The sequence below is a fragment of the Netta rufina genome (genome assembly GCF_964035555.1).
Source record: "Netta rufina genome assembly, chromosome: 14".
In the NCBI taxonomy this organism is placed as follows: Eukaryota; Metazoa; Chordata; class Aves; order Anseriformes; family Anatidae; genus Netta; species Netta rufina.
The window spans coordinates 6957561-6982233 of NC_140137.1; the positions used below are offsets into that span (position 1 = coordinate 6957561).

The 24673-nt window shown below is 36.3% G+C and overlaps 1 protein-coding gene across 1 annotated transcript in view; it reads left to right on the forward strand.

The window, feature by feature from the left end:
• Positions 1-24673, forward strand: part of RANBP17 (RAN binding protein 17) — a gene marked incomplete at its 5' end in the record, with an annotated part of 162403 nt that overhangs the window by 102386 nt on the left and 35344 nt on the right. Inside the window, 4 exons of the mRNA XM_084295198.1 lie at positions 1873-1976; positions 8168-8256; positions 14358-14465; positions 16996-17078. Of these exons, the coding sequence (XP_084151324.1) occupies positions 1873-1976; positions 8168-8256; positions 14358-14465; positions 16996-17078 (384 nt within the window). The remainder of the gene's footprint in view (positions 1-1872; positions 1977-8167; positions 8257-14357; positions 14466-16995; positions 17079-24673) is intronic.

Genomic DNA, 24673 nt, shown 5'->3' on the forward strand with positions numbered 1-24673 from the left:
GCAGGGGCTTTGAAAGCTGCCACAAAGTGTCTGAGCCTCCCTACTTCTGCATGTGCAGGGTGCATGGTTGCTTGAACATAGTTTGCTATTTGAAGGTTCTGATACTGTTGTGGACCAATGCAGCACACTTAAGTTATCGGAAGTGTTTCTTTTGCTTTTTAAAAAAATCTGGAAAGCTGGACATGGAAGTCCTATGTGAAAAGGAAGCAGTTTAGGTCACAAAGCTGAGTATTCAGAATTGAGAAAATGCCATAATTGGGTTTGACTATGAAACTTCCATTTCCTCTGCATTGGAAATATATATGTTGTTATGAGACAGCTTTAATTGTAGGATCACAGTTACTTCTCTCAGCAGATATTTGCCTCTTTCAGTTCAGATGTGTCATCCTAGCTTAGTGAGTAACTACTGAGTAGGTTTTTTCTGGGTTGTCACCTGGATTTGTATGTTGGTCAGTATGTTCTGTTTTGAAGACAGAAGTTTTCTTCCTGGCCTCTTCTGGGTGAGTGCTTTGATTTTTGCAGTATCCCTGAGAAATAGGAAGCTGGAATTAAACCCATTTTGCAAATGAGCATATGAAGAAAAGAAATAAATTTGTAAAGCTTATGCCAGGTTTGGCGGTGGTTTGTAGGTTTAGTGGGTGGCATCCCTGCCTGTGGCAGGGGGAATGGATTTATATGATCTTTTAAGATCCCTTCGAACCCAAGCCATTCTATGATTTGTGCAACTAATTTTATGCGTAAAAGACTCAGCTAATTTCAGTTGCAACTTAGCATATGTCTGTTTTATCTATCAGTTGCCCAGAAAATAAGAGTCCAGAATTAATAGTATTGTTGGGAAGCAGAGAATGAAAAAGGTCCTAGTGTTGGTTCAAGGTCCTAGTGTTGGAGTAGTCTGAACCAGGTGTTGTGTTTGACACTGACCATTTATAGATGCCCAGGGCAAAGTACACAACTGTTTCCTCTCTATCTTGATTTCCCCAGGCTTGATTAGCCAATGAAAAGAGAAGGGAGAGAAGCCCTATAGCAAAGAACTCTTTAAAAAACGTAAGTTAGTTCCTACTCTTCATTGCTCTAGAGAGGAATTAGCATGCAAGAGGCAAGCCACCTTCGTTAAGCACCTGAAGATAAGTAGCACAAGTACCACTTCCCATGCAAGTTGTCATTTATAAAAACTTTTTGTTGTTGTTTATGATGAGATGTTCAGCATCATGACAAGGCAAAGAAACAGACCAGTCTTCCTGCTGTCTAGCCAAGACGATCACTTTTTTTTTTTTCCATTCCCACAACATTTTGCTCATTTACTCCAAATTCACACCTCTGAAGCAAATGAGACAATGATGTGATGCAAATAACCCCAGCATAGTCCAGATTTATTTCCATGGCAGGTTCATCCTATACTAAATAGATTGGAAGTAGAGAAAATAGCATGTCATCATAAAACATTGTGATTTAAACATTGTGCTGTGAAGTATACACAGGGAATGGTCTAATTTACTATTGCAACTTAAATCCAACGTTTTCTAACTGTTGAGTCTCATCTGTATTTTGTGAGTGTTTTTCCTAGTGTATTGAGCAAATGCTGTTAGATTAGCAGAGAAAACAGAAATATGAAAAGGATAAAGGTACGAAATGTGGAGACGTGGTAGTCTTAGATACAAGTTGTTTGTGATCAACAGTTTGTCTTTTGTTTATAGCTCAGTAAAAAATGTCAAACCTCAAATTGTTGTTCCTGTATTTCTTCTGAAAATTCTGATGATGTCAGTGAGATTTTTCTATAAAAGCTTAAGAGACTGACCCCTATGAACAATGGTGTGAATATGATCTGATGCTTTTGCTGGTTTTTTGTTTTGTTTTGTTTTGTTTTTCCTGTAGGTGAAGACGAGGATGAATTTGAGAATTTCATGCTGCCTCTCACAGTTTCATTTGAAAGTGTGACTCAGATATTCAACAGTAATTTTGAACAAGAAGAGGCAAAGGTAGGTTTATTTCAATTACAGGGAAATAAGTTATTGGTGTAAAAAAATGATAGTTGAGTGAGCATTTAGCAACAGATTGTCATCTTTCTTTTGTCTGTCTCTGTTGAAATGCATATATGTGTATACTTATATGTATATTAATACCTGTATACATATATGTAATTAAGAATGTAGAGGACAGGGATACAAAAACCATGAATGACTATCCTAAAAGAAACCTTGTATAAATATCTGATAAAAGCTTTGGGATTTTTCAGTGCTTACAGATCAAGTGACCCCATTTGAGCCCCGTTTATAATCAGAGGGATACATTTTTCTTCAGTGATAGTTTATCTGTTTTGTATGTAACATTTCCCTTTTCCATGTTAGTATCCTGTTTGTGTGTATTAACATATTTATTTGGGGGTATAAGGAGACATGTTGTAACACACTTGATAAAACACTGCTGCTTTAAAGTATTTTTTTTCAAACAAGAATTTATTATATAAATCAAGACTTTATTAAATGGCTGGGCATATATGTATAAATAGGAACTGGTCTTGAAGTATTGCACCCTTAAACTGAACAAAGTGATTAGGATAACTGATAGCTAAATAAGGTTTTTATGTGCCTGTGGGAGCCATATTAGGATTGATTTGACAAGTCAGTTCAGCTGTGGCAACAGTCATAATATCTAACACAACATTATGTTTTATTAGTAAAATCCTTAAGTGTAGCAAGCTGTTTGTGTCAAAACAACAGTATATTTTAGGGAAGAAAAAGATTTGCTAGATGCAAGCTGCATCATCAGGAATGATAATACTTAAAACACTATTGCATTAAAGAGAGCCCCTTCTACTGTCACTGCATAACTAGTTAACAATGCACACTGGAGTGCTTGCTCTAGCTACACAGGGTAATTTTGAAGACACCCTAACAGTAATTTCTAATTCACCACTGTAATTTTTTTCATGAGATAATGGAAAGTTAAATGTACGTCGCCACTTTAATCTACTTATTTTCATAAGAAAATAAACAAATACGCTAGAAATATTTAATAAATAATTTATATGCAATATATCTCTCACATTACAAGAAGATGCACAATTCACAATAATTACTGGAGTTGAGCTATTATTTTTATAAGTAGTACCAGATATTATTTCAATATTTACCTAATTCTAGTTTCCTCATTTGTTTTTTATGTATTTGATTTTAATCATGTTTCATTTGTTAAATACAGTTAAACTATTTTGGAATCATCTTCTATATTTTAAAGTTTAAAATCCTAAAAATTGAAACAAAGTGGTCATTGGATAGCATTATCCTTCTGTAGGAAACTGCATTTACCTCATGAGGGTTTCGTTTATTAAAATAATTTTGCTGTTGTCCTGTCTGGTTTGCTTGAAACCATCTTAGTAGAGAAATTTTAATGGAGTGCCAGTGATATATTCCTAAACTAGCAAGTTCTTAACGACCCTGGAAAGTGACTGCTTGATTACACTTTAACGGTATTTGCAAATAAAATCACAAGTAATTAAGGGGAAATCTCCAGGCTTTTGAGCAAGTTTGATGCATGATAACTGCCTGATTCAGCTTCATCTAGAGTAATGCTGTGTAGACAAGAGCTACTGAGATCAATAGCAACATAATGATAGTGGCAGAATTAAGTGAGTAACCTGAGAACTGTGTCTTCAAAATGCATGCAGCTGCCACAAGCCAGGGCCACACAGTGCACTCCGTGCTTCCGTCCTAAATGTTCATCAAAAGACGCCCTGCAGGAAAATGGAGTTAGATGCTCTTTATTGCTGATCGTGTCTCTTGCCACATTTATCAGGGAAATTGGATTAGCAGTTGGCAGCTGCAGGTAGACAAGGTTCTGCAGTGATTAAATATGCAGCTTGGCTGCATTTGTTGTGACAGACCTTTAGTAAATTCTACTGTAAGCACCATCTGTCTAATTTGTATAAAGAAAACTTGGTGCTTTAAGCTACTGATAAAGAACTAAATCTGTTGCTTTATCATAAACAAAACTTTTGCTCTAAATTCTCTTAAACATAATTTATTAGGTTAAAGCTATTTTTCTATCATGATGAATAAATAATACATGCAAAAGTGCTTTCAGGTACTTCATTTTGCAAGTACTGAAAACAAAAACAGTTCAGTTCTTCAATAAAATGCTTAGTATTCCAATCCACAGGGAGATGACACTGTTAAAATATCACTATGAAAATGGTCCAGGACTGCCAAATTCATTTAATTTGTGGTTTTTACTAGGACTTTCTAACTGGCTAGGGTTTTTGTTTAATATTTCTGAAATACACCATTGAAAAACAATCACAGCAAGGGAGCTCTTTCTTTTTAAAATACATTTGTAATCATTAAATCTGCATACAAAACATATGTTTAGGCTTCTTTTCCAGTGAGATCAAATATAATTGAAGATGGCTTAAGTAATTACGTACTTTCCTTTTTGCCTTTTTTTTTTTCCTTTGCTGGTTCTTTCTTCACAGTCTTATATTAATAGGAAAGATGTCCAATATTAAAACAGTGGCTAATTTTCTCCTAAGAATTTCAAAGGCTCCTGTTGACAATCCAGTTAAGTAATATATCGACTGGGTAGCCGGAATCTCTGTCGTACCTTGTTTATGGTTGTGACATCATCAGGTTTGATAGAAACGCGTGAAAAAAAGTATCTGAGGAAAAAGCAGTTAAATAGCAACATGCTATCTTTAGCTGGTTTGTAGAAACTCCATGCTGTTAAATTATTTAAAATCCTTGATTTTCAGCTTGCACACATTAAAAGTTTTCACACTAAGTGCCAAATGTTGCAAACAGCACTTTAACAGAATGATTTTGCTTTGATCCCTGTAGCAGTTCCTGAATAATTTATCACAGGTTATTGCCTTAATTCTGGAGAGGGATAGAGCAATAAAGGCAGATGAAAACACTCCAGTTGAAACACCTTGGGGCCTGCTCATTCCTCTGACACGGCTCTTTTGTTGGAACTATTTAGAGGTTATTAAGACGTGTCTCCAGAATTAAGAGTATGCTGTAAGGATGAAGACAGCCATCTTAATTCTAAAGACAAAGCGCAATGACCCTTCACCTTTTTTTTCCTTTGTTGTTATTATATAGTAGAATTATGAGGGTAATATTATAGCTGCACCCAGTAGTGCCACTATAGTTAAGGGTCTGTCAGACTTTCCATTACAAACCCCATTTTGGGGGTGGGTGGCGTGAGTAGTCTCGTCTGTGTTAAATTGTGTTAGTCAGACACTTGGCACATGTTGGCAAGTCACAGTTTGTTGTTTTTTTTTCCTGCAAATATTTAAATGATCCTCTCTTTTCCTTTAAAAATCCATTGAAAAATCTTATTCGGGACTGTGAGCCAACACACAAGAATTCTTAAAAATCGGTTTGTTTTAATTAATCTTAAGGAGACCTATCTCTTTGGTGCTCAGGGAAGAGTGTTTTGAAACTGAAATTCAAACAAAATTTTCCTTAGTAAGAAAATCAATGTGTAAGCCCACATACCACTGACAAGCTCTTGTTACTACGTGTTTTTTATTTACTGTGCTTCACTTCTCATCTTACTCGTTTTGCAGTTGCTGTTGTTGTTATCAGCTGTCACTTTGGCCCAGAAATGGCTGGTGTTTAGTTGTGAATGAAGCCCTATCTTACTGTATTCCTCAGATTGTACTGTTAAGTTTGCAGGGCTCTTTCAGTCCCACAGCATGACATACTAAAAGTAGATGTACAAGTTTGTAATATTGTTTGTCACTAATAAATCTTGTGCATACAGATGCTCTTTGAAAACTTGCAATGGACTAATAAACTCGGGTGTCTCAGAAGTTTTGTAGGTTTGGTGGTTGGTTGGTTTGTTTTTCTTCTTTTTAAGTGTGACTTAAGCAAATGTGGAATTTAGGATGATTTTTGTTCCAGATTAAGTTTAAAGGTATTTTTGCCAGGCAGTTAACAGGAGCAGGATTTATCTCAGGATTCAGGCTGCCCTGATACTGCTAACTGTTGGCATTATTTCCTAAAGTTGAGTTCCAATGGATAATAACTAAACCACCGAGTTCACTGTTATTTTATGGCATAAGAATATTATGGTGCTTTGTAGATTGAGGTAATTTATTAAGAATATAGTGGTTAGTGGTATGGACTTTTTAATAGCAATATCTGAAGCCAAAGAATAGAAAGCCGAGATATGTAGCATGTGTAGTGTTTTTTTTCCTTTCTTTAGAATTGAAGGTCAAATGTTGTTTGAAATTACCTGGTATTTGTATGGGCTCTCGCAAATCTGGAGCCGTAGTTTAAAGTATGTTGCACGTTGAGTTGTATTAACAGTTTATAATGCTCACAAACAATTTGTTTTCTAAATACATTTGCGATAGAGTGTTTTCTTACAACCAGTTGTTTTTATAAAGACAGAATAAGCCTGTTACGGGAATATGTGTTTGGCTGGTTGTGTTTATCTAGTCCATGTTCCAGAGACCGCAGTAAGATGGCGAGTTCTTTCCCTCTGAGTGCATCTTCAAACAAAGGCAAGTTCATGTCTTGCCAGGGGCTGTAGCTCCCCTTCTTCCTTGCATCAGCCTTTTCTTTGTGCAGTCTTGCTTACATCATTTTCCGTGGCTAGAATGGGCAAAAGATCCCAAATCACTCGAAGGTTTCCACTTCCTTGTATATGCTGTTGTATCTCTGTACCCCTTTGGAAAGAAGTATCAAGTGTTGCTCCTAGTTCTTTTCATTCTTGATGTTTTGGCAGCTGTATCTGCTAAATATTTATTTTCTGTGTGGACAAAACAATGCACCAAGTATGAAAATACAATGAATATAAGGATAAAGTTACAGTTTTGTGTCATATCTTCTCAGTATTGAACACTTCCTCTCTAGTGATTTCAGAGTTCCATTAAAGTTAATGAGAGTTGAGACCTCTGAGCATCTTGCAAGTTCAGGCCATTACAATGCACAACAGAAAGGAAACACGAATATTAAAATACTCCTAGCAACCTTACCAGCATTTCGTAGGGAACTCAATTTATCCTCAGATAAATCTACGTGTGTGCCATCCAAGTCAATTGGACTAATGTGTCTGTATATGAAAAGTAGAAATTAGCCCTTGTGTAAGATTACATTTAGCAGTTTAACAAGGCATCAGCCGTAATTTGCTTTTTATGTGACCATTTAGAATTAATATGTGAATCTTACCTTTTGCATTTCTCAGTGCTATAAATATTACAATATTATCATCAAGTGCTGCATTATTGAAAACTCTGTTTTTAAAAAGCAAGCTCCTTACTTTTTTGTTGCCATGCTTCTTTGATTTTTTTTTTTTCTTTACTAAGCTTTGCAGTGCTGTGGTCTTTCATAATGAAAAGCCCTAGAAACCCCACCTTGCAACATATGGATAAAATTTATTAATACTAGTTCATTGTCAAAAAGAGAATAGTTGTTTAACTACATTTGAAAGTTGGTTTGTATTGTGAAAATATTTTTTCATTCACTGGTATTCTTTTTAATGATTTCTATTAATTATCCTGAAAACAGCCCTTTAGTAGGGGCTAATTATCTACACAGCGTTGTCTGCTTTTGAGCTGAAAGGGTTCTGAAGCCACTATTCAGTCACTAAAGGGGGAAAAAATCGTTTCAGAACTAACATTAATACAGATAAATGTTAGCTGGGTCTTCTGGAAATAAAATAAAGACTTTTTGAAGAAACTTAAGTTGGAAGATGATTTAAAAAAAAAAAAAAAAAGTTAAAATAACAATACAATGAGAATCTCAGTGTAACCTTAATTGTAGCTTGTTATGAGTACCAATTAGTCTTAGACCTCATTTAAAATATTACAAGCTTAAATTAATGCTTTATTGTTATTGTTACTTTAAATATATTAACGCAGGAAGCACTCTTAAACTTTAATACACTGTGTTCATATATTATGTTTTAATTTGCATTATTCATTAGTATAGGATATTGAATAATCAAAAGCATTTCCTAAGCATTTTGCTAGTGTTAGCACTATAAAACTTGTGGAAATCTTGTTTGTTGAAAGAATCTTTGTGCTTTTTATAAAAAAGGATTTGAGCGAGACATTTAAACTAATGAATCAAAATCAGATATGTGGTCATTATTGGCTGATTATTACTCCATCTGCTCTGTGCTAACGTGAAAATCAATTACTGTGTCTCTTTCCCACTGACAGCGTATGTTGATCGGGCTGGCAAGAGATCTTCGAGGGATTGCCTTTGCACTAAACACAAAGACCAGCTACACCATGCTGTTTGACTGGATGTATCCTTATTACACTATGACAATACCAGCTCTGTGCACAGAGGGATACCAGGCCCCTTGCATTAGTTTAATAGTATGGCACAGTGGGGAAGAGGAAACAAAGCTAAATGAACTAATGTGTAATCAGCTAAAATTACAGCACAATGGCAACCATGCAGTTAACTGGGAAGGACCACAGAGAGGTCACTTTTTTGTTATGTCACACTACTAATCTAGAAAACATATCCAAATGGTTTCTCTCCTTTCATAAATCCATAATGTTTTCACAAAGAGAAAGCTGTGTCTTTAACTCAAAGCACAATGTACCTACATTTGGTTTAACATCAAAAGTGCTTAAAAAAATACTATACAAGTGCTATCTGGGGAGATTTCTCTCTCTGGTATGAATCATGTCTTTAATTTAGTCAGTTACTTTCTATTTATGTCAACTCTATTAATATCACAACACCTGCAGTCTTCTTGATCAGAAGAAAATGGACGTCTGAAAACAAAATCAAAATCTTTAGGCTCTAGCTTTCTTCAATAAATAATGATAATGCAGTTCTATTTGCTTTCAATATTGTATACATTTTTATGCCAAGAAATATGATAATACTCACGGGTATTTTCTTAATACTTAGAGAAATGTTTTGTATTTTCATAAATACAGTAGCTGTAATTCTTTTTAGGCACACAGTCATATTAGTAACAAAATACTGCAATATGTAGTGAAGTAACTGAAATTACGGGTTTTATAATTTAGTTCTCAAAGCTGTGGAAGTGAATTATGCATTTGTTTATTTTACGGACAGAAAAAAAAATGTTAAAGTATAATTGCATGTTTTATTAGAAATCAAGCTTTTAAAAATACTTTGAGTACATAATGAAAATCTGCTGTTCACTTATTTTTGGGGAGTATAAAAGAGGAATGCATTATCAGAAATTCTGGCTAGGAAGTTAGCCTGAGAGGACTTAAAGGCTGTCCAACAAAGCCTGATAGGATCTGGTAGATGTCCTTATGTGGTGGGTGGTAGAATTCTGATGACCACAGAATTCAGATAAGCCCTTTTTAAGACCTTCACAAGCCAGCAATGATTCTCTCCATGTGCAGGCTCTGCTTGCGTGACACAGCTTGCAGAAAGAAAATCCAAAACAGAAGGCAGTATAATCTTCATTTCCCTGAAAAATCAGTGGAAAGCATTACTTAATTTCAGTTTTAGAGGACTAGAGGAAAAAAAAATATCTACCGAAGCCAGACTGTGAATTAGCATCTCATTTTCTAGTGGGCACCATCGGGGTACGTTTAACTTCATTAGTACTGTTTGTGCTTATGTTACCCTAAAACATAATAATAGAACATGGACAATGTATAAAAGTAGATCAGTAATGCATCAATTTCAAATTTTTTACTTTGTTTTTCCTAGTGCAGTATGAATATCGTGCTGTTCTGTGCAGAAGTACAAATCTCCAGCTGTAGAGGGAGGTATAAGAGAGACTTACCTCCTCTCCATCTGAAAAAAAAAAAAGAAAAAGATTCATATAATACATGGAGGCGGTTTTTTATGAAAGGATCTAGGATATGTAATCCTCAGGACCCTTTTCTGAGTCATTTTTTAAAATATTTTATTAATTCTATTTTATGAATTAAACTAATTTCAAAAAATAAAAACAGCCTAAATTCTGGGGATTTCATTAATCTGTATTAACAGCATAAACAGACTAAAATACATCTTTGTGGCGTTCAAAGCCCAGGCTTTCTCAGTTACCTTTCCCTTGCACAGGTTTAAAAATTCTTTCCTTCCCACCTTTGGCTGTAAATGGTAAATGCATGCTTCTGTTCAGTGGATTTCACCTCATTTGGCTGAGTCCAGCTTCATCCAAATATTGATCCAGAGAATTACAGCAGAATAAGCTGCTATTATCTCAGCTCTTATTTACTGTATATAAGGACAGAAAGGGAAATGGGAAGAGAAGGAATGGTCAGATGCTGATTTTATCATATTAAGTTTAAATGTCCATTGATTAATATATTTCTTTTGTAGTTTCAAATATAGCATCAGAAAATTAAAAATTGGTTTTAATATACCAAGTACAAGCTGTTTTGCAAACAGATTTTATTCTGTAATATTTTAAGCCCTAGTCTTTCAGTATTAAAAACAGCAGATACAGAATATTAGCCAAAATAAATCAGATTTTCTTGCATTTGTTCAGTAAATAAATAATACAGTTAGGCAAGGGATAAAAGCCTTGGCTTTTAATACCATAAGATGACGATAATTCTGTACTGAAGACACGCAGAAATAATCGTTTGTAAATCACTGGCAGAAGGCAGCATCGATAAACTTTCCAAGTGATTGCAGGAGATACTTTGGAGCTAATCCCTGTCCATAACTAAACAAATTACACTTAGTATTCTCTCAGGTGAGCGATTCTTCTTCTTCTTTTTTTTTTTTTTTTCCCCGAGTGTTGTTTCCTAAGTGTTTAGGATTTAACTTTTGTCCAGTAGATGGCAAAAATGAGCAGAAATAATCTCTTTTAAGTCCTTTTGGTCTTGCAGAGAGCGGGGGAGGACAACAGCATTGTATGCTCTCTTTTGCCATTGTGATTGAGTTATTAGGATCGTGCTTTAGAGGTGAATCGTCAGGTATGCTGAAGCTGCACTAGATTGCCAAATAGGGCTGTTTTGTAGCAGGCTTGCTTATACTAATTGAGTTTCTCTAGCAAATCAGGCTCCTTGGAAAAAGGCCAAAGGCTTTTCATAATTGTATTGACAAGAAAATGAATATGATAAATGGTGTTCATTCAGCTGAGACAAGATTTATAGTTTTCCTCTGGCAAGGGATGAAGAGAAAATACTGATAATAATAGTAAAATTTGTTTTAAAGTTGCATTAGGTGATCTCTCAAAAGACTTCATTAAAATATTTCCAAATATTTTAAGCAGTTTTAGGTGTTAAGTATAGCATCTTCCCAAAGAGTTCCAGTAATGAAAGATGAAGAAAAACATCATACAAACAAACAAAAAGAAGGGGGGAAAAAAAGGGATATGAAAGTCATTTATTCTTCCTGAAACATTGATATGTCAAGCTGTCAATGATGATTCCAGTACCGTGGCTTTGGAAAGTTTATTTGCCTTTTGTAATCATCACATCTGGTCTCTGTAATTTGTAGGTCAGTCCTCAACATGCAGGTGTTCAGGCCTCAGAAAACCCCCATGCCAATTTGAGTAGAATCAAAGTCCGATTTTCTTAATGGTACGTTTCATTCTGTTATTTACTTCAAGAGAGCCTGGATGAGATTTTGAATGTTTAATCTGTTTTATTACATATTAATGTGAGGCTGTAGTTTAAGGGTCCTGGGTCTTGCAGTCAGATAAGTCTATGGAGATTCAGTTGTGAGTTGAGAGTAACATCCACTTTTTTGTTACTTTCATTTAGTGGTCCTTAAAGTTAGGTGGTAACCCAAAGGCATTTTTTTCCTCTGTTCCTCCCAGTTGATTTTCAGTATTTAATGACTTACGTTGTTTGTAAAAGAAAAGGGTTGCAATAAGAAAATGGGTTGCAAGAATTACATGACTAGGTTGGCTCAGAGTTGCAGTCTGCTAGCTAGCATGGGATGTGTATGCATGAGTGCATGACATTGTTGAAATATTCTGCCTTTTTTTATGAAGATCTCTATATAGGTAGAGATACCATAACCGTTACCTTTATAGAATTCATCCATCCTGGAGATGCTTTATCTAGTGGATGGTCATTTAAAAGTTGCAACTGACCTTGATATTTGGATGTTTGAGCATATGCTTCTTCAGGCGTGGATCACTAGGAAAAAAAAAATCAAACTACCATTAATGCTTATTTATCCAAATTTGTATGGTATTTCTTAACAAAATAAAAACGTGTGTAATGGTAAGATGGCTTGATCAAAAAGTTCTTGAAAAATAGAATCAGAAATATTAAGTTTGTATGTTTTAAGGGTTCAGAATTACAAACTTGAAAGAGCCCAACAACTGTAGAGATGGATGTTTCCTTAAACAGCTTTTCCAATGAGATGAGGCTACCTGATCTACTAATGTGTTTCTAATAGCTGCTACTGCCAGTTGTGTTGATTCAAAATTTAGCATCGTTTCTTCCCATTTGCATTCTTTTCAGCTTGACCAATGAAGCTGACTGGTCAGTTTATGTTGCTGAATTAGCCAGATCACTTGAAGCTTGTGGTTGAAAACACTTACAAATAATGTTGTTTTTAAAGCTAATTTATCATTTGTTTGGTTTCTTATATAGCAAATTGCTGAAGCCTTTCTGTTGACCCCTAACATTTATAAAACTTGAGTACAGCTTCAGTCTTTGCTTGACAGTGAATGTGGGCTTAATGCTCAAACTTTTGAATTAAGATAACCAATCATACCGGATATATTAGCAGCCTTTGATATGGCTGGCTTATATTCTGGCTGTGGATTTGGCTGTCAAGTTACTCTGTTCTCTCTGAAATCTGAAAAGGCAATTGTTTTTTACCCCACAAACTTACAAAATGGGGCTTTGCTGCATTCCACCAAGGAAGAAGCGTGACTTTGGAGAATCAACAGCTCAGCTCAGTTCAGTTCTGTACCCTACATGACATCTGCTGTATTGTGAGTATTTTGGCCATCCTCTAGTTGAGAGTGAGCCCATTGGAAGTCCACCTCAGATAAAAATTCAACTGGCATTAGTGAATTTATAAAGGTATGAGGTGGCATGGATCATCTGTGCCCTTTGAGGGTATTTTAGGCGAATGGAACTTGAATTTAAATCCATGTATATTACAGAGTAACTCTCCATAGTATGTTTAGCTCTAATTTGTCTAATTTAAAATGTAAAGAACTCCCTAAAGGAGAGAGAGACAAGGTCTAGAAGTCTATTTCGCATCAACCTTTTCTGCTATATATAGTTTATGCCTACAGTGCCTCAAGCAGCTGGCTGCAAAAATGCACAAGTCTTTAGATGCCTCAGACAGACAGCAGTAGCCAGAATGCCTTCCATCTGTCTGCACAGCACTGTCATTCATCAGTAGTGCCATGTGTGAGGGCTTTGCCTTCACCAGAAGAGCTGTATTGAACTGGGACATGACTGTCCACATATCCTAGAAGCAAGTAAACCTTTACACATTTCAGACTTCTATTTCACAATCCAGTGCTGAGTGCTTGGCATGTATTCTACTTGGTAAGATTCACAGTAGTTGCCTTTATGCTCTGAATAGGCAATAGCATTTTCCTAAGAATAGTCACTATTTCTAGTGCGGTCAGTTAAATAAAGCAGAATTATATGAGATGAAACAAAGTTAGAAATGAAAAATAAATTTAATATTAAATAATACCATTGACTATATTGGCTTGATCATATTTTAATAGCAAATTGCAGTTAGAATCTCTTGGTTCAGTATCATAAAAACTGTTTAGTTCTTTGCCAGTCAAGCTGTGCTTCCTCACTTCCATTTACCAGTCTGCATTCTTATCCAAACCCTTTTCTCAGCATGTTGGGAAAACTAGGGGTCAGCTATGTATCAAATCATCATATCAAATATTTTGATACAGGCAGTAACTCATAAGATTTTTTTAAGCTACATTGCAGAGGCTACGAGACTCTATTCCTATATTGCATTCTTTCAAATCCTGCTTTAGAAGAACTGGTATCTCTTGGGTACTGACGAGCAAACAGCCCTCCTGAAAGAGTTCTTAGAAATCTAACTCCTGGCCTCCCCCGCACAGTTTATCTGAATTCTTTTTCTTGAATACTCTGGAAACAAACTTCATGCAAGGCAGCAATTCCCAACCACTATATAGCAAATGCAATACATAGGAGGTGGCACCGAAATTGTGGACCCTAGGATTTGCTGATGTGTACATTTTTCTAGTTTTAAATGCAATTAAATTCTGCCATTCATTAAAAGCCAACCTCATATCTATACTGGTAAGTTAGCTTCACGTGTACAAAACGTTTTCCTTTTCCTTTGTTACAGCTCTGGTAGTCTCCTTGTCAGAAGGAGCTGTCAGGGTCTGTATCTGGCCCACCCGTCTGACACCGTAGTTTAGATTTAGGGGAAGTTTTGGAAGACATTGTTTTGTCAGTACAAACCTTAATTTTGGTGAAGATACCCTGCATACATTTCTGTTCTGCAAAGAGCTATTGAATTGTGGTACCAGGAACCTGCATGTACAACTCCTATCTTGAAGCTGATGGCAGAATTCATGCAAAACAGGTAAGAATCACATGAGAATCATGTAAGTGATGAATACTGCAGTGGTATGCATTCTGCATCCTATCTTTCTGTCTTTTGCTGATCCTTATGATGTCTGACTTTGTCTTTAACACTGCTACTTTTGTATTTTGGAGCAAAGTTAACAAACAGAGCTCAGCTTTCAGTGTCAATGTATTGTTTTATCAACGGGAATGTGTGAGAAAGAGAGACTGCTGTGATTTTTATATTACACGTTAGTGGAATTGTATGCTTTAACTAGGAAAAACAAAACAAAAAAAAGCTAGTTAAATTCTGACTTTATAATTAAATATTTGAAAATAGTCTACTGTCAAGATTTGCTGCAGGCTCAATTTTTGCCTTAAGCCAAGCACAAGTGTACATATGTACTTCTTAAACTGCAACTCCCTTTACAGTTTCTTTCCTTAGCTCAACTCTTCTAGCCAAAATAGGAAAGAATATTATCCAATACAGCAGTATTTATAACCGACTTGTAGGTAACTTCTCCCATGTCTAATTTAATCTCCATGGGCTCGCTAAAGAGACCTCAGAACAATTCTGGGAGGTGATGTCAATACTTTGCATTGCAGGTGTTAGAATGAAATTTTTGTTTTACCACAATTAACAGAACAATTTATTTGGGGAAACTATCATTACACTCAGAAATATTTAGTGTATTGCCCAAAGGAAGAAAAAAAAAAAAAAGACTTTGAAATGAAAAATTGATACGTAATGTCTCTGCACTGGTTATCTTCATGACCAAAGTAATTAGGGTTTTCAGCAGAAAAGTATGTGTTCTCGCCGCTTTTCATTTTGCCTTGCAAATCAAACTTACAAAGAACAAAAGTTGCAATATTTGAAGTTTGAAAAAATATTTAGTTTAATCTAGTGATAGGAAGTCGGTGCTTTGTTCCGAGTTGGCTCCCAGTCAAGCACGAGTGTGTGTGATGTACTCCTAATCCCTCAATGGCTACACAGACCTCGAGGCAGAGCTCCCTGCTCGTTTGTGTTGAGTTGCTCGCTGTGGCTTCCTCTTCGGTTTGTGTAGGTTCGTTATGTCTTCTGTCCTGGTTGTAGTATAATAAAGGCTGGAGAAGTTGAACCTATTTTTATTCATGATGCAAGGCACAAGCAGTATGCTCTAATGGGGCTGCAACGCATTTCAAGGAGGAGATTGTTAAAACCTAAACACAGAACTCTAATAATAGTAAACGAAAGCAAAGAGGAACTGGAACAATAAATCTTATGCAAAAGATGGCTCTTCAAGCTACTTTCCATATTCATGTTATTCTTCTGCCTATTGGTATTCAGAAAATCTGCCTTGTTCCCTTTAGAAAACATCATCTGGGATGGAGTTCTTCATGAGTTGTGTACTGCATTAGCTTTTACAGGTTAGAATGCATTATACAATATACTTTGACATGGTTAAAATATGTTACAGAGTATCAGATTGTGCATTATGCCACTCTGACATTGAGAAGATGTGCTGTTTTTGTTGTGTTTTTTTTTTTTTTTTGCCTCTGCAAGCCATTATCATGTCGTGCATATGGAATACACAAATGTTTTATACAAGGCACATTTTATTTATTTATAAACACCCAGATTTACTCCAGAATTTGCAGCACAGAACCCTGCAGATATGGGCTCAGAAAACAAAAAAAATTGGACTTGCAGGAATGAAAGATGCCTGCCCCTGTCTCTGTGACAAGGGTTGTACAAGTACTACACATATCATCAAAAGTGAGGACTACCAAATAGGTCAGCAGGGGATTTCCTGTTGTACATCACTCAGTGATGTATCCTTTCCCTTTTGGTCTAAATAAACACTAAGGGTAACTTTGCAAGTTACTCAGAAGCTTAAGATCTGTGTTGAAAATTAATTTTTAAGTACTTAATGGTTTTCATTTAGGCATAAACTAGAAGTTAGGCTTCTTTATCACAAAAAAAAAAATAGAAAGATACAACAGGAACTTAGGCAAGGGCTCTACTGTGTTTCCAAATTGGGAACAAAATGTTTTTTGTTGGCTTTGTTGAAGCATTTGCATTAGGGGAGACGACATGGTTCGGTCTTCTTCAGGTCTGAATGTTCATGGCAAGTGCTTACTGCAATTTACACGTGGAGAACTGTCTCATGATGGCCACGGACTTTATGTACCAGAATAACGAGTGGGGTTTAGCTGATTTTAAAAACTGAACAGAAGCAAGGTGTTAGCCTAACTACTTGGATCGTAGAAGATCTGCAGCATTCTTCTGGATTATATAAGGCACAAGATACTCACCAGTCACTGCATAAGGAAACACACGATGTCTGGTCACTATTTTTGGTTAATTTTCTTTTTGTATTTTATCACATGATGAGTTATCTAAATCTGTTGCCTAAGAAACTGTACATCTTTGGACTGAAAGCTAGAAATAATTTATCAAGTAAGTGTACTTTGTAATCAGCAAATACGTTTTTTTTGTTTTAGGGAATGAATCCATTGCAGTTTTCTGCTTCGATGACCATCTGAATATTTTTGCTGTTATTTTTTAGATCACAACGTTTAAATTTTGATGTATCATCTCCAAATGGAATTCTTCTCTTCAGAGAAGCTAGTAAAATGATTTGCACATACGGTAGGTATTCATTAACATTTCCTCTGCAGTGTAATTCTTTGCCTGTCTTGTAATATAAAAATCCTGTTAGTTCATATTCCTGAGCACTGCTTGATTTTTGGAGTGTGTAGCAGGACTGCAATTTAGTACAGCTGATATCAGCCTTTTGTAAGGTACAGGGTTCACATGGCAGACCTTTGGAGCTCATTTACCTTCGTAGATCAGTGTCCATTCATGTAAAATTGTTGCTTCTATCACTTTAACTTGAATGCCTGTCTTTTAGCAGCTCTAACTGGATTTCAGCAAAGATACAAATACTCGTGAGGTGTTTGATCTGGGCTACTGATTGATAGGTGTGGGTTGATTTTATGTATTCAAATTATATTCCAGCAGTTCCAAAACATAATAGGACCATAACAGCTTTACCCTAGAGCGCTGTTAAAACTGTTCATAATAAGTTGCTTCATTTTACTGCTCCCACTCAAGTATTCAGTTGCAACAGGTCTTTGACACCAAGTGTTTATATTAGACTCCAACTAACTTCATCGCTTACAATCGCTTTTTAAATATTTTGAAAGGAACGTTACCAAGTTTTTGTAGGTTTGTAGTTTCTGTAAAAAGGAATAGTTGTAAGTGTCCTGTTACTTTTAATGAAAGAAAATTTATGCATTGAATTTGCTTTCACTGTGTTCAGGTTGCATTTTAGGTCTGGAAATTGTTTGTTACATGGCTGCCTTTATTAAAAAAAAAAAAGCATACAAGTGTAATTTTGCTTTTGATCTGCAGGGTATGGAAATAGTATATGCAGAATGCATAAAACAAATACGACAGAAAAAATTACAACCATGTAACTCTCTCTCCTTGCAAAATCATTTCTTTGTTTTCTTTTTCAAATATACCATAGCCGGCACTAGTTTTTAAGATGTGTTTTTTTGGTTAATTTGTTAGAATGAATAAACAAAAAAAACAAACAGGTTTTCCTTATATGAGAAGATAAGAGGTAAAGTTTTAGAATTTACTATTAAACTTCTATTATCCGTGTACTTAATTTATACTTAACTGCTTTAAACTTTCTTTTAACAATACAGAAAAATATAAATGTAATTATGGTGGTGCTTCAAGCCCACTTGTCTTACGGTACCTGATCCTTTTTTTTTCCTTTTAATTTCAATCAGCCTTTACCATCCTTTCTGCTCTTCCGAGAAAGCTACCTTATCATTGGCCATCCATTTATCTCAGCTGTTGGCATCCAGTTTCTAATCCTTGCTTAGTCAGCCACAATGGCTGGTTTCAACCTGCTTCATTCCAAAGTAAGGTCTACAAAACACTTTATTAAGAAACCTTTAGCTTTCAGGTGCAATTTTTATGGTGTGTATATGAAAATTATAAAATTCTCAGCCCTAAAGCTCTTACACATACAGACCAGATAGCATCTTCTGGCTCATGCGAGAAGTTAGTTAGGCATTGTAAAAGGAAATTTCAGGACAGTGCAAATTTAAGGTGTAAATTAAGCAATGGAGTCACAGGGTCTGTTGAAGCCCGTGTCCAAACACCTGTTGCCTTCTTAGTTAAACGATGCTTATTGTGAAAAGTAGTTGAGGATGTGTGGCATCTATTTGGAGATGTGTGGCATAGAAAGAAATGAAACGGTGATAAGAGCTTTCTCTCACAATTTCCTTTCCTGTCCTCTGTAATTATTTTGCTATGGAAAGATGTTTTACTCACAACAGATTTAAGTAGCAAGAGGAAAACCGTCCTTGATTTCCTTCAAAATAATAACTTTAAATCACCTATCAACTAAAATTGGAAGAAAGGTGTGGAGGTCACCTATGAATTGAAATTGGAAGAAAGATGTGGAGGTGGGAGAAAACTTCCAGTCAATGTGTATGTGTATAATTATATATATATTTATTTAAATATTCAATATTTTATTTCCAATTTGCTTTTAAAACATATCCATACTGTCATCAGTGTCTGAAAGGATCACAGCAGTATCCTTCCACTGTTTTGGTGAGACATTTAGAGAAATTCTTTTGAGTGTTCTGTGAGTGATTGTCAGTATTTATTCCAGGATTGGACTCACCGCAAAATGAACATGAAAGAGCCCCCAGCGCAGTCAGCTGAATCAGCCTCTTAAAGCAGGGATTTCAAATAATCCAGCTGGCTCTGCTGGCACAGATGGGCAGCTCTGTTCTGACCAGCACGGCTCAGCTGTGGGCCTTGTAATAAACGTCCTAGGTTAGCGCTGTTTCAGATTGCTACAGCTATTTCTGAAGTGGTCGCTGGTTTACACTCTGGGAAGGTTTTACTGACCACTGTAAGTATTTCACAATTAGTCACCTTTGAATAACTGCTATTAACACTTAGAGCATTTATCACCATTTACCACCAGTTCATGGAATTACTGTTCCAGTGGATAGAATAGATGCAGCTCTTGGAGATGTGTTGCAAGGATTCATTAATTCAGTTCTGTATGATACATTGAACATACAAATCTCTATAAAAATACTGATATTCAGAGATTTTTCATTAATTTCAAATGCCTTTCTAAAAATCTTAAAACCTATGTTGTGCTTTAAAGGAAAACTTTAATCCATAATACTCTGGCTTTTTTAAATCTATATTTCTATTCTAAGCATATGTAATCTTGGCAGACGTATGAGGAAGGATAAACAAGTAAACCAAGTGACAATCATAAAATTCAGTACAGTGTTCCTGAGCAGTATTTCCAGCCTCACGTTCGGATAAGTGTGATTCTGCTGTACCATAAGTGCAAATAGCATAAAATTTTGAAAGCGATAGTTGAGATTCTCACATTCAGCATGATTTTATGGTGGAAGCATTAGTGAACAAGCAGAAGATGCACAGTAAATGTCAAGAGATGACAACAGAAAGCGTTTGCTATTTATCTTATCAAGTCAGACAAACCTCTTGTATGCGCCTGCAGGTCATAGGGAGCTCCTCAGAGTTGATCAAAAAGACTTTTGAAACTCAGGGTAGATTTGATTGTAATCTAAACTACAATAATTACCTTTTTTTTTTTTTTTTTTTTTTTTTTACTAAGAGAAGCACAGAGTGACTAGATGAGACAGAGGGGAAAAACCAGAAGCAAACATATTTCTTTCATCGCACTGTCCTTGCGGAAAGCTCCTTCCTTCCTTTCCGTCTCCCTTTGAGTTAATCCACTGACGTAGCAGGTTGCCACAAAGTCTGCCCAGCCTCCTCTTATCACTGGGAAGGTCTTTCCGTCACCTGGAGGCCTGTCTGTGTTTGCTCATCTTGGCAATCCCTGCATGAACACCAGGCTTGTTACCTCTTCGCTCATTTCCTCTTACTTCTCCTGCTCACCTTGCCCTGGGTGTTGAGAGCTCCTCTTCCACAGCTCAGCAGCTCTCCAGGGTGAGATTTGGCCCTCACCTCCAGAGGGTGATTCCTAGCCTGGTTGCTCTGCTTTCTTAAAAAAAATCCAATATACAAACCATAAATGAAACTATGATGCAATTGTATTGTGCTTCTATGGTCAGCAAAATTAAAGTTCATTTTAGAACTGGAATTTTTCTTCTCCCTCACTTCTGGTGTTGTACAGAAAGTGCTACTAAAAGTATTTAGAATGATAGAATATCCCGAGTCAGAAGGGACACACGAGGATCATCAAGTCCAACTCCTGGCTCCACACAGGTCTACCCAAAAATCAGCATTCAGGCTGTGTGACTGAGAGCATAGACCAAGATATTTAACAACTACATTCAGAAATTTCACTAGCACCAAACTCAACAAGAAGAAACGTTCCAGTTACGGGTTAGGTATGGTGGGAGTCTTCTTGCTATATCAACCTATAGACACATAAAAAGTTGGTATGAAATACATCCTGCTAACACTTGGGCAAGGAATTAGTAACTGAACTAGGGTGGCATCAGGTGATTTTACTCACCAGCATCAGAGCACCGTGCACTGGTGGATATTGCTGATTTTTCCTAAGTCTGGACTACACTGATCAAAGCAGTTTTTGATAATGTAAATGTGGCCTTTTTAAGGTTATGAAAATCTAGAATTTATGTATGGATTTGTTCTGTTTAAACACGTGGTTGTTGTTTAAATCAGAATAACTTTCCTAAACAGACATCTTGTAGCATCCCACTTTCTGTCCATCTTAAATTTTGCCAAATTTTGCAATGCCTGATTATTACCTGGCACCTCCATTTACCTCATTTATCTTCTGTAAGATAGGTGCTTGGGCTGAAAATAAAGGGGAGCAGGATAGAACTGTTTCTGGGGCGTTCATGAATGCATGTGAGCATGGCTGCTGAAATCTATTTCTAATCTAGGTTGGATGTTAGGAAGAACTTCTTTACTGAAAGGGTTGTGAGGCATTGGAATGGGCTGCCCAGGGGGGTGGTGGAGTCCCCATCTGTGGAGGTCTTCAAAAGACGTTTAGATGTAGAGCTCAGTGATACGGTTTAGTGGAGGACTGGTTAGTGTTAGGTCAGAGGTTGGACTCGATGATCTTGTGGTCTCTTCTAGCCTAGAAATTCTGTGATTCTGTAATTCTCGTCCAAAGCACATGCATTTTTTTCTCCTGTAGACATGTGTACAATGAGCTCGTTTTTGAATGGAGAGCAGCAAAAATCTAAACTGCCTATTTTAACAATACACTAACCACTGTCAGTTGCCACTGAATAAAAGTATGAAATCTTTGTATTTCTGAAAATTAGCACCTCAGCAAGTGCTTCGTTTTGCTTAACGCATCCAGCGCTGCGATGAGGGTAGTAGCGATGTGTCCTGTCCTGATGATTTAGCCACCAATGATACAGTGCAGAAGACAATCCTAAGATGTCTTCACAAATGTTGTATGTTCAAAAGATGTAAACCCTGGCATGGGATGCAAAAGGCACTTAGGTAGTCAATTAGCCTTGTTAGGGCTCTGCAGCTGCTTGGCAAAGGGTGTTGTGTCTTGTCCATTATGGCTACAGCCAGGCCAACTGAGTGATAGTGATTTAAAATAAACAACTGAGGGAAGGAAATTGAAAGGAGTAGGAAGAGTGTAGTCCACCATTCTTCATCCCCAATATATTTCACTTTTAATTCTGTATGTACAAGTCCCTTTACTATGTGTTTTTGAACTCCCAGTGGTATAGGAATGATGTTTCAGTACATCTCGGGACCATCTATTTTTGTTTTGTGGTTTCCTTACATTTTAGTAAACCTCTTGCCTTTCATTATAGGAGACCAACATAAAAATAATATTTTCAATATGCTGTTTTTATTTATCTACATTCTGTCATGATATACTTTGATGTAAGTTTTTAATTTTGCTTCAGCTTTCAGCTGTTGTAGCAGTTACTGCTCAAGGTCAGCAATGAGGTTAGCCACAGTAGCACAAAACAATTTCCTGTTCTCACAGCCCAGGTAGCATTTGGATGTGGATTAAATTTTACCACATTTTCCAGTAGCCAGACACGATTATTTCTAATGAGCTTTAAATTGCTTCTAGAACATGTATTTCAGAACTTAGCGTGGTAATCCATTCAGTGCTAGCAACTTCATAAGGTAGCAGTTCTTCTTCAAAATTTTGCTTAAACTGATCGGTGCTGCACAACAGGTATTTTTAATCAGTAGATTTGCTTAAAAGTGAAGTGCTCACTGTTCTCAGTGGCTGTTCCTCTGCTGTCCTCCCTTCTGCAGTACTAGTCCCATAATATATTGCTCTTCATTACTGACTCAGATTTCATAATCCGTTTCTTTTGGCAAATTTATCTTGGCAGTATTCATGCTTGTTGTGCTGATTTGAGAGGTTTTATGCATGTTTTGTTGTTGTGGAAGCTTTAACAAATTAGTTTTTGAAGCTTGCTCTCATCTTTGTGATTAATGTTTTCCTTTAGTTTTCTTTATGTGGCCACTTCTTTATACTGCCCTAGCATTCTGAATGCCTGGGAAGCATCCATTCAAAACCCATCTTTATGGGACAGTAATGAATAATAGTAAGTATGAAAGGGGAAAAGGCAAAACAACAAAAAACCCCAGCGCCTTTCCCCTCTAAATATGGTAAGTTTTCACATCCTTTATTTAGTCTTACCAAAGTGTTGTGTGGTGTTTGTTTGTTTTTTTTTTTAACTTAATCCAATTCACACTTTAAAACATTATTTAGTTATATTATTACAAATACTGCTTATTGGACTGAATTCTAGAACAAACCCTGCTTAAATGGAACTCAGCCATAAGGAAATCATATCTGTATTATAGCTCCTACTGTAAAAGCAATTAAGCAAGAGAACTGAAAGGGAAGCTGCCTGTCCTGACATGCTCCCACATCTAGGAGGGAGTGAGGGAATGAGCTGTGCAAAGAGCTCTGGTGCATATTGCCTGTGGGATTCTGAGGCATGGTGATGTTATCTTCGGTCAGAGCATCCCAAGATGTTGTTTTAGCTGCCTTTGTATTCCTTCTATGCATGCACTCCCTTTTTCCTACAGCTCCTTTGTTTATTTACTGAGGATTCTTTCAGTAATGTGTAAATTATCAGCCAAATTGAAACCCTTATTTCCTACCTGCCAGTTTTACCCAATATCTTTAAAAATCCTTTTCTCATTCCTGCAAGAATTTAGTATCACCTCAGAGGCTGAAATAGTTTATAATTTTTTGTCAGTGACATATTGCTGTCAAATGCTGGACAAAAGGTTAAATTAGAAGAGATTCGTAATAATTCTGAAAGTCGTGTATTTTTTAAGACTCTGTAAATTCAGTTTCTCCTATATAAAAAAGAATTGGGTGTAATTTGGACTTACTTGGTTTTAATACTCAGTCATAACACTGAAATTTCACTGATTAATCTCTGCAGAGATCTACATTTTGACAGGTGCCATGAATTTCAAATACAATTTAAAAGTTGTGCATATCAAAGATCATTTTTATGTTGATTTAGTTTAAGTCATTTCTTTTAACAATAGGAGTTTATAAAATTGTACTCCAGTCCTCCACTACAAGGATTATAAATGTAAACGTATCCTCAGTAGCTGAGGAGTTGTTCTTGACCTGATTCCAAGTACCTCCGTAAATTAGTTTATGTTCAGTAGTGTCTATGGTGCGTGAAAATATTCCCCTGAAGCTCCTGCTAAATGTTACAAGTAGACCATTCTTCCTTTTTATCTGGTCAGGCATAGCACCGTACTTCATATTTTTTTCAATAACTAATGCTAAAACACTCGTCTTTGCAGCACAGTATCCATTGACTCACAGGCTGATGGCTTGGGGCACTGGTAACAGGGACCGCGAGGTCTTTCACCTTTGCTGCTAATTTGAAATCAGCTGTTCCTACTCTTAGGCCCTTTTAAAATCAGTCCATGAACACAGAACAGTTCTCTGTGGACTCTGTCCACTTGCACAAAACAGCTTTTAATCTTGGACTAGTCGCAAATTCTTCTCGGTGTTTTCATTAGAGGGGATGGGCACTGAATTCCTCCCTGCCATGGCTCCCCAGGGTGAGGCAGTGTGAGGGGCTGGAGTTTGTGCCTTCCTAAATTGAATGGATTATGCTGAGAAATGGATTTAAGATTATAATTATACGGTGATTTTTTCCTGGTCAAATAATAAAACTGCTAGAAGATCAGCAGTAGAATGTAAC